General features: G+C 41.6%; 1 protein-coding gene across 1 annotated transcript in view; it reads right to left on the bottom strand.

Annotated features, from left to right (window-relative positions):
• The window catches only part of zgc:77151 (uncharacterized protein LOC337153 homolog), a 49,856-nt gene that overhangs the window by 17,162 nt on the left and 15,900 nt on the right, over positions 1 to 16,794 (bottom strand). The window contains exons 2-3 of the mRNA XM_031750289.2: positions 11,259 to 11,411; positions 7,711 to 7,818 (exon numbers count right to left, since the gene is read on the bottom strand). Of these exons, the coding sequence (XP_031606149.2) occupies positions 7,711 to 7,818; positions 11,259 to 11,411 (261 nt within the window). The remainder of the gene's footprint in view (positions 1 to 7,710; positions 7,819 to 11,258; positions 11,412 to 16,794) is intronic.

The raw sequence follows: 16,794 nt of genomic DNA on the forward strand, positions 1-16,794 counted from the left end.
CCTGAAGACTCACTGAGGCACAAACCGTCAATACCCGGCTCCAAACGCTCCTCAGGTCCCAAAATCAGAAACACAGAGGAACCGCTGAGCTCCAATAAAACCATCATCATCATCATCATCATCTCAGTCACGCAGGCCTGGACACTGGTCAGGGACAGGGCTGGATATCAATTTTGATTTCTATAACTGATTCGATTCAATTCTGACTCAGACAATTTTCACAGATTATAATTCTGATCATTTATCATCACATATCCATATTTTATATCTACGTATAAGACGAAGCAGACACTTATCAGACTTCAGAGGTGTCAGCATCACAGCAGATGACTTTGGGTCAAAGTAACCGAGGATAAAACAAGAAAAACATGAAGGAGATAAACTCAAAAAAATTAATTAATAATAAATTTTTAAAAGATTCTGCAGTAGAACAAAAACTGAAGAAAACATGAATCAACATATAAACATGACCTGATGCTGCTGAAGTGAAGCAAAGTCACAGAGGTTTGATTAGAGACACAGCTGAGAGTTCTGCAATTTGGCATCATTTTAAAAAGTTTCTTTGGTATTGAACAGCAGAAATGAGGCTTTCTTGGTGGAGGTCATTTTAAAAAAAAAAAAAACAGCGGCCGACGGCGCTGTACACAACGGTAGACATAACAAGCAAGTGAATAATGCAGAAAACAGATTTTTATGGTAAAGTGGTCCCTGAGTACACTGAGAGAGAGAGAGAGCTGTGCAGGAAGTGTGATTTTATCCTGGCGGAAGCAAAACTTCTTCAGATGTGAAGTGTAGTTTTGATCTTTTGCTGCTGGTTCAGTGAATTTTTGGTCTGAGAGACGAAAGCTGCAGCATCAGAATCTGTGAGCTGTCGGCTTTCAGCCCTGGCGGCGTGAGAAAGCCGACGTCTCACAGATTCTGATGCGTCGGGTCCGTTTTGTGTTCACGGTTACTGTTTTAGCTGTTTGGCGGTTGTTGAAATAGTTTTGTGAGCTTTAACCTGAGATTCTGGCATTTCTGGCAAAATACATTTATAACTAAAAACCGATTCAGGATTGAATGAATCGATTTCGCTTTATTCAAGCTGAAATCGATTTGAATCGGGAAAATCGATTTTTTAAACCCACCCCGAGTTTGGAACCACGTGAAAACCAGCTGCTGAGTGGTTGAGGATGAAACTGGCTGTGATGATGCTGCACTGAAAACCGTTTTCTCACCTTCAAAATAAAAGTTTTCTTTGTGAAACGTGTTGGTGGCAGCAGTAAGACAACTTTTACTTTGAAGGCCAACATCCAGTTTATGTTTGTGCTGCACTTCCACAGTTTCAGTGAGAAGTTGGGAGTGTTTGCAGACAAATTGTCGTATTTCATGCAGACTGTGGTGGATCAGAGGAATCACAGACAGGATGTTGGTGCAGATTCGTATCCATACTGTGTTTGACAGCCGGCTGTCATGTGACCAAGTTTACCATTTTCTGTACGGCTCCAGTAAGACTGGATGTTTAGTAAAAAGGAAACCTACAGAGAGCGGTGACGTTTGGTGGGTTTAAAGGGTTAATGAACTCAGGTTAGGTGCCTACAGAGCTGTGGTTAGGTCAGAGGTCGGCCACCCGTGGCTCTGCAGGCCCTCAGCTGTAGCTCCCACAGGCTTTGTGAGAAAAGAAGAAGTGGTAATGTAATTTTAGGTTTTTTTTTCCCTCATATAGTTTTAAAAATGTTGTCATAAATGCAGTTTTGAGCTCACAGCTCCACATGGGGTTAAATGACAGGAAAACTGAATGCAAAGATGATTTCAGGTGTATTTATTACTGTGAAGGTCTACAAATGACCCACGTGCACTGCAGACACACACACCCAAGCAAAATCTCACACACTGTCCTGACAAATGAGCAGCTCTAACTGCTCTTTTACAGATTAGAAATTCAGCTTTCTGATTAAACTTAGTGAGTTAAAGTAAAAATCTCTCATTTTAAAAGCAGCCAGTCCCATAAAAAGCTGTTTTCTGCAAACATCTACGTCTACGGTGGAATATCTCCACTGAAAATGTGGAAAATTTGGTTGCAGACAAGTCACAGGATTTACATTTGGGTAATGCATTAGCCTCATTCCCAGAGGTTTCTTTTTATAATGTGGAGGCTGAGCTGCAGCCTGCATGTGAACTGTGTTAATCAAAAACACATCTGACCCTCTCTCTCTCTCTCCTCTGACATCTGCTCGTTTTTTAATCCAGCACTTGTGTATAACTCGTGCCTTCAGACACCAGCACGTTCATTAAGCTGATCATGAAATGCTATCGGGCTGCGGAGAGCAGCGAGCAGATGGAAAATATCGTTAAGGTTTGCTCCTGAATGCTCGTTTGTTTTAGCAGTAGAGAAGAAAAAAGTCACATTAAGACTTTTTTATCAGCACGAGGAGACGCCGTCCGAAGGTCAGCCTGCTCAGAGTGTTTGGATTAAAAAGAGAAGGAGGCAGTGTTCCTGTGACAAGGTTATTAATGGATGTTGTTGAAGCCTTTCCCAGATTACACGAGGGGACGCTCACTCTGCAGGAATTACACAGTTTCCTTCTCGGCAGTCATGACTCTAATGGCGTCTTCTCCGCAGTAGAGGCTGACGGAGACCAAAGATGGAGATTAAAGGGTAATCATTAGAATATTTAATGAAGCCAATTTTACCTTCATACTACAAATATTTGCAGTTACAGGCCCTCAACATAGAAGATGGTGAGGCGTTTATTTTTAATTCATATTTTCCAGCGATTCAGGATGTCTGTCCATGATTTTCAAATTAAAGCTCCTCCAGGACCAGGATGGATGGAAATCGACTATATTTGAAAGTTATAGCAGAGATTTTCATCACATCTGCGATTCAGCCATCAGTTTTCTATCCTCAGTTATGACCACGAGCTCATGGCCGAAAGAACGAGATGGTGGATGTAAATAGTGGAAATGAGTTTCTCTTTGACACGCTGCTGGACGCCATAAGCTGGCGTCCACCTCCCGAGAAATGTAACTACACGTCGGGTTGAGGCCGTCTGCAGCTGTTGTGATTGGCCTGTTCAACACCGTCGATTCTTCCTGCGCACTTTCGGCTTTTTTCCACAGCAGTGTTTGAATTTATGCTTGAGAGCTTAACAATCATCGCCTCAGTGTACGGATTCAACGAGATCCATTCTGACGTGAGGGAACGTACAAAGACGTGGAAAAACCTCAGGGACGTAGCTTGGTTTGGTTACGCTGTAGGCTCTGCAAAGACTCCCTGCAGAGGTCTAAATCACATCGCCAGGAGAACTCGAGGTGGTTCGGGTATCTGACTGGGATGTCTTGAGGGCACGTTCAGGGGAGCTGTTCCAGGTGTGCTCCGAGGAGGCCCCGGGAGATTAGATCTCCTGTTCGGGTTGGAAATGACTCAGATGAGCTGTAATAGGTGCAGTGATTCCTGAGATTAGGGACAAAACAGGTTTTAATTTTCTAAAATATATTTTTTGATTTTTCAAAAACATATTTACATATAATTGTTACACAAAGCTTTGGCTGTCTCACTATGTTTTGGTACAATCTCCCAGGTGTAACATTTTTTAATAATTTATGTTTTTGCTGGAGAAGTGCAAGGTTTTTGTCAACACCGTCAGACACAAAGAAATATATTTTAAATTAAGTTGTTTCAGCTATTCTGACTATTAGCAGATTCTCTATTCTATTGTTTATGCACATATGTTTTCAAAGTAATTATACCACGTTTAAAAGTAAGATTGTTTTGGCTTTTTATTATTAGAGTTACAGTCATACATATTTTCAGAAGCTTGTATTTAATCTCTATACGAAACAATCATATTTAGCAGGATGCAAATGACACATTTATTGAGAAAATTACATATTTTTATTGGAAGATCATGAGGGAGGAAAATATGTGGTTCTCCAAAAGAGAAAAATAAACAAAAACTCCATATTATGGAGTTGACAAGGTGCTGACGGTGGTGACACACTAGTAGAAAACAAGATATTATTTCTTTCTAAATGACCATTAAACCTTAACAACCTTTGTAATATTACAAAGACACATCATGACAATTCTGTTTTTGCACATGTCAAGTTCTACATCTTAATAGTTCACCAGCAAGTAGCTGCCTGCTCCTCCTTGATTCCTAAAGTACTCTGTGGTTGTTTGTTTAGATCCTGCTGGACTTTCTCTCCTTTTGTCTCTCTGTGCTTCCAAAACCTTCTCTTCTGCCTTTTTTCTCTTCCTTTCAGATCACTGATGTTCTTTATTTTTCCCTCTTTCACTCTGTTTCTCCATCTTTCCCTTTATGAGAAACTCTTTCTTCAACTCAGGCTGGCTGTTAATTTTTTTCTCCTTTTTTCATCATCCCTGTTCCTTCTCTTCCGTTCCTCTACTGACAGGTTCCCCTTTGCTATTCTAGCCTGAAATGAACCATTTTCTAATTACTATAGTTTTTCTGAACCTGATGCTTTTTTACAGATTAAGGATGAATATTCACAGCACAATTATGCATTAAGCAATAGAGATGCTATCCAGCCATTAAGTCTGACGTCATTAGCTGTTTCCAGGTCCAAACTCCGCTGCAGATCCCAAAGTCAAAGGAACTCTGCGGCATCACTGAGAGTTACAAACTGTCTAAATTCTTTCATCTTTAATAAAATGATCAGTGTGGCTGCTCTACCAGGTGTAACATCCAGGCATCCATGAAAACAGAATATATGAAATTTAACAGAGTTAGAAGTTAGATTGCTTGTTTCCACCTAAACATGATACACCAGCTCTGCTATCACTTCCAACATAAATGAAGACAGAAAACTAAACAGCAGTGACGTCTGTAGGGTTACTGAAGTTGGGCTAGCTGGTATATAATGATGTGCTGCGTGATCGCTAGCTACACAGCTATGTTAGCATAGCATAAACACAGTGAAGCTGGAGGATGAATGCTAACCTTTTTCCACTTGATAAAAGTTAACGTGAGGGTTCCCGATGGTTAGGCTGACAGTGATCACTGACTGTTTTTAGGGGCTTGTTCAGATGTAATAGAACAAGACAAAAAGCATTAAAACATTTTAACAGCACAACAGGCTTAATAAACACAGAGTAGTTTAGGCCCGGAAGCAGGATTCATACATCATCACTTAAAGACCAGCTCTCGGGGCAGAGATAGCTCAGTAGATGGAGTGTTCGCCACATGATCGGAAGGTTGGGCGTTTAAATCCAACGAACAGCGGCTATCCTGGATTGGTAGCTGCCCACTGCATCACTGAGTGAATGGGTTAAATGCAGAGGACTAAGCATTTTCCTACAGTTTCAACAATGAGATTCAAGATGAGGAGAATTTGATAATATTTGACACATCTGTGAAGCAGAAATATCAGTAAAATACACAGGAAGTAAAATATCTGAAATATTAATAAAAATAACTTAACATAATTGATGAAGAGCACACTTTTGTGACATTTGTCAACACCATTAGAAAAAGGGTCAACACCGTCAGACAAAAATCCTGATGGTGTTGACAAAACACCCTACTGTCTCTCATAACACATGTTTTTCTGACAGAAGCCATCTTGTTTTTCATCAGATGCTTATGGCTTCAACAATCTACCTAAATAAAGCTCTTTTTACAAAAAAAATAAAATAAAATCTTGGATTACATCGACTGTGGTGTTGACGCACTATGGTGGTGACACAGAGTTTTATCAGAAAGGTATGCAATAAATGGCATGTGTATCAAACAGGAAGTGGTAAAGGGGTCCTCAGAGTCTAAGCTACCCACAATAACTCCTGATTTTTTTGTACTTTTAAAAAATCTGATGGTGTTGACAAAAACTCTGGACACGATTTTAATCACTTAAAAAATATGTAAAAATACATTTTCAATTGCATATTTTGATATTATATAAGGTATTGACTTAAATACTTAGTGACGAGAGCCATGATGTTAATTTTACATTATTTTTAATTTTTTTTTTCTGTATGTTAATATTATCACACCTGCTTCTGGACAATGGATTTTTAAGGTACGGATAATGTATGGTACCATTTAAAATAAATATATATTTATAAAAAATACAAAATCATACTTTTGTTGTATAAACGTTGCCTTGGTTTGTCTTTTAGGCAGTTGGGTTATCACCTGTATGCATATTTTTAACCACAAAATTGGGTTTTATCTGCCGGACATGTTTTGTCCCTTATCTCAAGAATCACTGGGTGACGAGTGTGAGGGAAGTATTGATATCGATCCAGAGAGAATCAGGGTCAGAAGATGAGTCTCGTATTAAAATGTTGGTAAAAGGAAATTTCTTTTAAAAAGCCACCGGTCACACAAAGTTTACCCAGAATGCACTTTTTACATTTTTCCTTTGGTGAATTATCAGAAATCAGATCAAACAAGCTTCTGTTTCTCTGCATCACTGACTTCAAACTGCTGCTGTTTATTTAAAGCATGATGCTGATCCTCAGACTTTGACTTGGATCAAAGTTGATTTGTTTGCAGTTTTTAGCTGAGTTTAAATGTGTTTTTAAACCTGATGATTACACTGGGATATCTCCTGCATTTCTCAAGTTATCAGGATTCAAACATGAGGTAAAGTTTATACATAATGCTACTTTCACAGACAAGGTCACCAAGGAAAAACAGATAAAACAATAAATCAGACACAGACGCCACAAGGTCAGATACATAGTTACCCAAAGGCTTCAGCACTCCCGTTTAGACCAGTTCTAAACCTCTGAATCCAAAACAATGAATAACTGAGGAAAACTCATCCCAGAGTTTGTGAGCCACCAACTCGAGGGCCCGAAGTCCTCGTGTTTTAAAACTGAAGGGATCGATTAGGCGAGTGGCTCAATAAAAGCTCTGAGATATACTCTGCGCTTTAACTCTTTACCCCCTGAAAGCCTACTAGGAGTAACCCTATGTGAGCTGAGCAGCTTCTGACATATTTCAGGCTGCTAATAGAACCAAACGACTGGGTTTGCTGTCATGTAGCTACCCTTGGAAAAACCTGGAAACTATTCTAATGGTCATCAAACCACAACTACATGGATATACATGCTGAGGGGTCAAAACTCGTCTTCATGGGGGAAAGAGCTGAACGTTAAAATTGACTCTGAAGCCAACATGAAGCCAATGACGAGGCTTTGAAACTGGAAAGATACAAGATCAGCATTTTTAGGAGAAGCTGAGATTTAAAGATGACGTGTAAATGAGGAACAGCAACAGTCCAAACAAGACAAGATGAATGCATGAACTATTCGCAACAATTCCACCTCAGAAACAAACGTGTCAGTTCAATTCAATTTTATCTATATATATGAATTTATACATCACATGTCCCTCTATAAGCAAGCACTTTGGAGAAAGTGGAAAGGTTTGTAGCTAAAAGGTCAGATGTTCCTAGAAGCTGGTGGAGACCAAAAACTGGCAGTAAAAACTGGGCTAAAGGTAAAATAAATCCATCAGTCTGGTGGGAATCAGACACAGAGATGAAACACATTAAAAATGAGCTAAGGAAGCTGATAAAGACCAAAAACAGATGAGAAACTAAAAGCTGGAGTTGGCAGGAGAGCAGTACTGCAAGTTTAAATCCATAAATAAGAACACTGAGGCTGTTACAGCCTTAAGCATCATCAGTAGCTTCAGGCCGTGGCGGCGGTGTGGCGGCTGCACTTCATATAAATAAACTGAGAGGGAGGTGACTCACCTCTCCGTGCTCCCTGGTCCGGCCCTTCGGTGTGTCCTCAGGCAGGAAGTAGAGTCTGGCACTGGCCAGCAGGTGGTGCCGGGTCTGGTCCTCCCACAGTAAGGTCACCTGATGCACACGAAGGACACAACGGTTATTTTTCAATGTTTCTGACTGATTTATTACATTTACAGCCTCCACACAGAAGCATCAGCCTAAAAACCACCGACTGCCTTCGAGCTGAGTCGCTGATACCGAGGCCCTAAATATTAAACAGTCTGTCCACCATCAGCTTTATCAGTTATTACAACAGAGCCTTTGAATTTGAGCCTTTCACACCTCTACTGTGCACCTGAAGATTAAGCCTGCAGGAACTCTTTGTCCCGGCACAGGCGGCAGACAACATTACGCGAGCGTGCACGGAGCTGAAACGCCATGCGGGTTTGGAGGTCAGACGTGATTCTGGGCCAATCTTTCAGGAGAGTTTTTGTTTGGCTTCACTGGGTCATGCAGAGGGAGTCGGACCGAGCACAGCAACACGTGAAGCCCCCGACATGAGTTCAAGTGATTTTTTTATAGCGCAATTACTAAACTGTGTTCTGTGGTGAAAAACAGAAAACATTTATTTAAGACATTTACCTGAACATAAATACTCCTGAAACTGCACACAGTGTTTTCTAAGAAAGAGAAACCAAAAGTTCTTCACATTTTATGAATGACTTCATCACATTTAGACGAGCTGCTTCCTGGATCGATCCTGCAGCCTCCCTGTGGCCTGGTCCTGATTCCCATTTCCCCTCCCAGCATGCTGCTGGTGTGCAGCCAGCTCTGCGTTTGTGCCTCTGCAGAAGCTGCCCTCGTTTCAACAGGTTTCAGATTCACTATTACAAACCATTATTACACTTTAAAGGCTCCTCTGCAGCATTTACAGAATCACAATCAAAGCTTCTTCAGACTGAGTTTTTGCTGAAATGACATAACATACTCAGGCTTTTATTAACAAGCAATAATAAAAATAAACAGTCTGACAATTTTCTTTGTCACATGTGGCGCTCAAAGTAAAGCTTTTCTCTAATACTTCTATTAGAAGCTGGTGGAGACCAAAAACAGAGGAAACGCTGAAACTGGGCGAAGGTTAAACCATGAAAACCAGAAGACGGATTAAAGGCGAGTTTATTTTCTTTTAAGGTGTCGATTGGCTGAGTTGAAACCTGAGGCTTAAGCCACAGAGAAAAATGCTAATGAGCATGTGCAGAAGCTATTGAAAGTTTTGACTGAAGCATTTATCCATCTCTCCTAACCATCAAAGCTGATTGGTTTAATGTGCTGACTTCACTTTGGATTAAGAGCGCGACAGAATGAAAAGTAAGCAGCAGGTTAACATCACAAAAATAAGAGGAAATACATTTAAAGCTCTGAGCTCCACTGTTCACGAGGGGCTGCCAAACATAAGTGACCTGGCTTAAAGGGGGAGGAGCTCAAACAGCTTGTTTCACACTGGCAGCTTACGGCCCACCTGCCTGTGGAGTGACCGATACAGCCTCAGTATGTAGGAAGCCTTTTACAATCACCTCTCATCCTTCATTAGCTTCCATCAATACCATCAGCCTAAATACAAAGTAATCTCATCACACGAGTGCTCGCTGGCTCAGCCCACGACCTAAATTGACTAAATTTAGCCTCGCTGTGGGACTCAATAAAACATGATACCGTATTTTCACGACCATAAGGCGCACTTAAAAGTCTTAGATTTTCTTCAAAAAGTACGGCGCGCCCTATAGCGCAGTGCGCCCTGTGTGTTGTAATGAGGACGTAGTAGAGAACACCATGAGAACGCTAAAGGGTGAAGTGTGGGCGTTGACTTTATCGCACATACCTGTATAAAAGAACAGGTATGTGCGTTATGCAGGACATCGTTGTTTTAACAACCCTGAAAATGGCAAAGAGACACGCTTACGAAGCTCAGTTTAAACTGAAGGCCATCAGCTACGCGGAGGAACATGGAAATCGAGCAGCGGCGAGAGAATTTAAGATTAACGAATCGATGGTTCGCAAATGGAGGAAGCTGGAAAATGAGCTCCGGCAGGTCAAGAAAACGCAGCTGAGTTTCCGCGGACATAAGGCGAGGTGGCCCGAGTTGGAGGAAAGACTCGAGCGGTGGATCATCGAGCAAAGAACGAGCGGGAGAAGCGTTTCGACGGTCACCATTCGGCTAAAAGCAGTTTCACTAGCTGAAGAGATGAACATTGAACATTTCCAAGGAGGCCCGTCTTGGTGCTTTCGTTTTATGAAACGGTGCCATTTTTCCATCCGGACCAGGACTACGGTAGCGCAGCAACTTCCAGCGGATTATAAGGAAAAGCTGGTCATCTTCCGCTCCTACTGCAGCAAACACATCGGCGACAAAAACATCCAGCCCAGCCACATCACAAACATGGATGAGGTCCCGCTCACTTTTGACATCCCGGTGAGTCACACTGTGGAGAAGAAGGGGACCAGCACGGTAGCGATACGCACAACGGGGTATGAAAAGTCTTCTTTTACTGTTGTAAAAAGTGACTCTGACAGTGAAGAAAGTGAACCTGGCATGTTTGATGGAGATTTAGCGCAGCTGTTCAATTCAGACACAGAGGATGAGGACTTCGATGGGTTTGATTGATGATGAAAATGTGAGTACCGAACTCAGGTTTGCTCCCATTTTATTTTTAAATACGCATACGGTACTTGTATGCGCCCTATAATCCGGTGCGCCTTATGTGTGTGTTAAATACAGTAATGGCACACATAACTGAGACTGCGCCTTTTAGTACAGTGCGTCTTATGGTCGTGAAAATACGGTAGTAGTCTTGATTAGCTCACGTAAGGCAGGAAGCAGGAAGCAGAGCAGGATGGCGACACATCATCGGCGCCAACTCAGCAAAACACTCAGAAAAGGAGTGAAGTTTACATGACATCAGTGATGTCACAACACATGCATTATGGGAAGTGTAGGACCTCAGAGGCAGGCACTTTGACCTGGCTGATGTTCTCATCTCAAACTAACATTAGGGGCTGTAGCATCAGTTTCTGTGCTCGTTTAAAGGACCGATGCTCAAAACCCCCAAAACTTCAAACTTTTCACGTTTTTGTTTCAAAGCGAGTTTTAGCTTTTTTCTCCTCCTGTAAGCTCAACACAGAAACAGCTAATATATTCCTGTTTCTGGCTGCTGATTGGCTCTCTGGGGGGCAACAGCGGGACAGCCGCCATCTGTAGTGTTTCGAGTTCTCCCACAGTCTTCATATCTGCTGTCCTTATATGAAGGCTTAGTGGCTACGATGCTAAATGCTAACATTCATATTTATATACACTGGCCATGCCTCAGTGATCCATTCTGCTCAGGTCCAGCTCCTTATTTTTACTTTCAGACTGCAATAGGAAACCGTTTTAGCTCCTCCCCCTTGTTTACAGTCTTCTTCTGCCCCTCGTAACCGCCTCTCAACGTTCACCCTCAGGACACGGTCCAGTTTCCCTCCAGAAACCCAAACAGCAAGCTCATGAGACACTTTAAGCCTCGGTGAAGCTATCTCACCTCGGCGATGCACACAGGATCCTGCGGTCCACAGCGGATGAAGTAAAACTCGCCGAGTTTCCACAGCTGGACGGGCCCGTCGGGTTGAGCTCGGCTGCTAACCGACTTGTAGAAGGCGTAACTGCCTCGCTGGCAGGAGGGAGCACCCAACCACTGAGAGACAGAAAACAGCAGAGAGAGTTACAGCCTGAACCTCACCCCCACAGGAGTGTTCTGCAGAAACACTGATATCAGGAAAAAATATTACAATCATTTAAATTAATGTAAAAGACACAACAATCGAATAACAGTCAAAGAAAAATCTGCACATTTTTGTTTTTACAGGTTAAAAAAAAAAAAAAAGGTGATTTCACATTTAAAAATGTAAAATATGTTTATGAAAACAAATTTATTGACATATAAGAAAGAAGGAGAAAACATGATGATGATGAATGACTGTTTAGCACTTATCAGCCCATCGTTGAGTGTCCCAAAATTCAAACTGAAAATCTTTTGTTTAAAGTTAATCTCCGTCCTCATTTTAATGTCATGTGCATGTTTTTGTATTTCTAGGTGAGAGAATGTGAATGCACAGATTTAACTGGATCGGACCTTTAAACCTGTAATCTGTGTCTCAGTGAGACTTCCTGTAACATCACACTGCACTCAAGTGTTTTAACAAAGAAGTCATTCATAAAAACCAAACAGATCTGAGAAAACTTTATAAGATCAGCTGATTTTTTTCGCTGGACATTAACGTCACTATATTTCATGACTTGCGATGGGTACCGGTGTCTGTATGTTCTGACATAAACGGTAGTAGCCAGACCGAAAAGCAGCGCACATTTCGGTGCTTTATTTTTCCTGAGCCAATTCTAGCTAATCATTTTACGTTTCTGAGGATAGTAGGCGGGGCCAGGTACGTACGTTCTTTTAGAGCAGAGCTACAGATTAAAAATGCCCAAGGCGAAGCGGTCAAAAGTCTGGCTGTACTTCACAGCAAAAGATGCAAACTCAGCAGCCTGCAACAAGTGCTTTAAGCTGATACTGTGATACTGTCAAAGGAGGTAACACCAGGGGCGGATCTAGAAGGGTGGCATGGGGTGGCAAGTGCCACCCTAAAATGATTCCTTGCCACCCTAGTTTTGCATATGACAGTGTTGTTTATTAAAATAAGATAGCATTAACAGTTTGAGCGTAGTTACAGTCAACAGTGAATATAAATGCTAAAACTGAATATATTGCATAGTGTTCCCCCCCTCCACCATTAACAAATGGTTCAGCCCATAGCAGGACGGCTTTTTTCTTGTTTTCAGTAGCAAGCGATGCTTATGATTGTGCCAGAGCACATTTTGAACAACACCATGGGAATTTTGGATTTTACACAGGTGGTTGGATGTTACACTCTGGAAATGGAAGGAAGGTGAGTGTTATTAACCCTCTGTGGTCCACGGACACGCTGCACCTCCAAATCACATGACTATGTTAAGCTGACGTAGCAACAAGCTGCAGCCACGCTGAGTCTCTGTTTCAGCCCAGATTGAAAGTTCGGACTTCAAAGTTTTTAAATTTTAATTACAGGCCAGTAAATCCAGAGTTATGATAATATATATAAGCCACGCTTTTTTCTAAATACTGTCGTCACGTTTTTTATGTGTGTGTTTTAAGCATTTTCTAAGGACAGCGCAAAAACAGTAAAGAAAGAAAAAAAGCCACCTCTTTCCTATCGGTGGAAAAATGTACCATGTCGACCAATTTAAAAAAAAGTCAACACGTGGGATTTGGTTGTTTAGGGAGAGGGGAGAGTTTTGGAAGTGACGGTAACGGCAGCGAGACAGAGCGAGCGAGTGAGAAAGAGAGAGAGAGAGTTTTTAGATGTGGGAGATTTGTGACGTTTAGTGTGGAGTGTATACTTAGTGTGTTGTGTTGTCTTGTGTAGTTGTTCTGTTGTGTAGCCGTTGTTTTGTTTTGTGTGTCAGTGAGGGCACTAATGAATGTCACAAAGGCACATTTGCAACGTAAACACTGTCACTAAGTAGAAAACCAGCGGAGTGATACACCTGCTGCTGTCAGGCCTGCAGGTTTATCCCTGTGCTGTTCTCTGTCTTTTGGTGGACAAACGTTGTTTTTTTTTTACTGGCACACATCATTTGTGGGGCATCTTATTGTGAAACCTGATTGTTCTCTCATTTTAGTTTTAGTAATATTTTTAAATGGTTGTACAAAATGAAAAAAAAAAAAACAGCAGGTGTATTGGCTGCATTTTTAGATAAATAGTTGTATATGTTTACAAAATGTACAATTTATATTTGCATTTCAAGTTATAAAAATTTACTCAACATGTCTGTGTTATTTTTTACAGTAAAAAATACTACTAGGATTTTAAGTTCTTTGTGTGATTTCAGATCAGTAATACTAATGCAGTATGTCAGTGAAAAAAAACAACTAAATTCAGTTGAGCTGAAAAGAATGATACCAAACAAGGCAAGGAGGAAAAAATAAAATGAAACAATTTGAGGGTGAAATACAAACGTAAACTCAAAAGGAGTCAAAAATGGCCGGTTGTATTTCAGAGCCCGTGGGTTAATCCAACAAATCATGAAAAATTAGGTTTAAATTTTTGTTCATGACAGTGCAGATTTCTGACATTTTGTGTAATTTAAGCTGTAACAATGTGACTGTTTTCTAACAAAAAACAGTGTGAAACTTGAGTTAGACTTGTGTTTGTAAATGAACCGCCCCATGTTGTGTAGCTTTCTGGATTTTATACTTATTGGGCTACATATTTATTTATTATAAAGGCTATACAGTACATAACATCAAAACTCACATGTTTTATGTAACTAAAGTATGTAATTATGTGGGCTACAGACAATAATTAAGTTATAGACTATAACGTGTACACTTACTGGATTTGAATCATTTTAACCATATGTAACCACCTGCATATGTGTTTGGGGGGAAAAATGGCTTTGATTTTGCCACCCTAAGAAAATTTCTCTAGATCCGCCCCTGGGTAACACCTCAAATCTGATGAAACACCTGGCGACGCATAGCGTTTTTTTTTAAAGCCGAGAAATGCGCCGTGTTTGATAGCTTGCTGCCAGACCTCACACCGTGCACATCTACTGCGGGTGTGGTGCCTGTTATCGGACCTGGAGTTAGCAACATCCCCCAAAAACCCGAAGAGTAGAGTCCTGGCCCCTAGCCCTGTCAGCGTAGCAGAAATGATGACGGATGATGATGGCAGCAGCCGTTCTCTCCTCTGCGTGAGTAGCTTCATGTTGTTCGTGTGTAATTAACGTTGAGTACGCTAACCACATTATTACATTAATGCATGTAAGGTGAACTAGCAAACACCGTCGTAGTTACATGCGGCTGTCTTCTTGTTTGATGGCAGATACTCCCTTCACCCTGGCCAAAAAGGCTAAAATGACCAAAGAAAAAGTGGAAAACAGCTAAACATGAGAGGTTTTTGGACAAAGTTTGTGTTTTTTCCATTGTTTAAGCACTGCTTCCAGCCAAGAGTGAGACCATATATGCCCTATAGCTGCAGAAAAGGCTAACATTGTTATCTTTTTACAAAAAAAAAAAAAACAGCTGAACATGAGAGGTTTTTGGACCAATTTTGTGTTCTCCATTCTTTAAGCACCGGCACCGTTTCAAAAGTACCGGTTTGGCACCGGTATCGGATAAAACCTAAACGATACCCATCCCTACTTGCGACCTTTGCACAGTAAATATTTTCAGAGTTACAGGACGTTGAAGTGTAACACGTTATCCACTGAAATTTCAGAGCTTAAAAACACATTTAAACTGCAATAAAATCAACTCTACACAATCTAAAGGTAAAATCTGCTCTGAGCGTCAGCATCACGGGATCTGTCGGAGGAAGCAGTTTAATGTCCGTCTGAAATAAGCTTTGGTGTCCTGGATCTTTGAGCCGCTCAACTGCATTCTGGGTAAAATCTAAAGGTTCACAGCTTCTGTGTGGTTAGAAACCAGGCTCATCTTCCTGTTGTGCAGCCGTCTCTGACGGCCCTGCAGGCCGTGATGCGGCGGGAACACCGTGTTCGGTGTAATAGTTTAACCCATCCAGGAGAATTTCCTCCCATCGGGAACCACAAAGTAACCTGAAGCATGACTCAGCGCTCCGCCCGGCGACGGCTGTGAGGGTAAACCCGACGCTTCAAAGTACACCAACAAACGGCTGACATCATCTGTTATAGCCGCCAAAAACCTCCTGAAACAACTCCAATTTCTCCAGTTTTGTGTCTTATCAAAGCCCTCATAACCAGATCGGCAACAAAGTTCTGGACACACAAAAAAGGCGGCGCGGATCGAACCATTTTAAAAACAACCTCCGAACACGAGCACGTTTTTCTGGCAAGCCTTTAAAGAGCTCGTCATCGCTGACGCAGCTCCTGGCAGGAAAACGAGTCACACGAGCGTGGAGCAACTCCTGCAGGTTAAACTGGGTTAAACAATCACCGAGGCTGCAAACCAGCCCGCATGACACACTGCTGCTCTCCCAGTCCAAAAACAACAGTCTTCAGACCTTATTCCTGTTTTTTTTTTTTTTTAATAATTTCAGACCCATAAACACATGAAGCCTCTTTGAAGTCAATAAATGTTGTGACAATTCACTGACCTAATATTAGACTTGCCTGATACCTCAGTGATGGAGTCAAACTCAAAGGAAATGCCTACACAGAGCTCAGAGTCCTCCCCACATTTTCAAGGGCGTGTTTGAGCCATAAACTCTGCACATATCGACACTTCTGACGATGGAGCCGTGCCACCTTTCCCCGCGTGGAAACTCCACTCAGAGACGACACTGTCAACATGTTAAACATCTCTGCGTGAAGGAAGCGTTCAAAGTTTGATTTAAAATGCCAGAAACTCACTGAAACATTAAAAACACACAAACAGCAGCTGGAGCAGCATTTTCCTGCGGTTTTACTTTCTCTTTCACCTGCAGCAGCACGAAGGACACATGTTTAGGAGAAAGCCACCATAAACTCATCTGCTGTAGTTAATCATCCAGCCTCTGTAATGTGGAGCCTGCAGGGTTACTCCAAACTGTTCCTGCTAGCGGCTCCAGCCATGTGACCAAGTCATATTCAAAGGTGTGAATCTGATTGGAGCCAAAATAAAAACTCTGAGCTCAACAACTTTTATTAAGTCGAGTTTATGACATCATCACCTGTAGATATGTTGAAGCAGATATGCTTTAACATGAGAGGCTTTGCATGAACCAGTGTGAAATAATCCTTCTTCTGTCTTATTTATACTGAGCCTTGGTGCAGAGCCCCAGTTCATGTACCGTCCTGAAAGAAGCCACTTAAGCTTCTGCCTCTCTTTAACCTTCCTGTGGTGTTCGGGTCAAATCTGACTGGCTACCCCTCGTAAAAAGGAGGGGGGCGGGGCCAGAGAACTTCTAAATACTTACAAACACCTAATCTCTGCACTTCCTGTTTTGAAAACTTACAGAAAGAACAAGGGCTCAGTTTCATGCAGTTTTTTTTTTTTTAGCTTTGTATGATGTCACAGAGAC

Source organism: Oreochromis aureus, linkage group 10 (assembly GCF_013358895.1).
Source record: "Oreochromis aureus strain Israel breed Guangdong linkage group 10, ZZ_aureus, whole genome shotgun sequence".
NCBI classification, from domain to species: domain Eukaryota; kingdom Metazoa; phylum Chordata; class Actinopteri; order Cichliformes; family Cichlidae; genus Oreochromis; species Oreochromis aureus.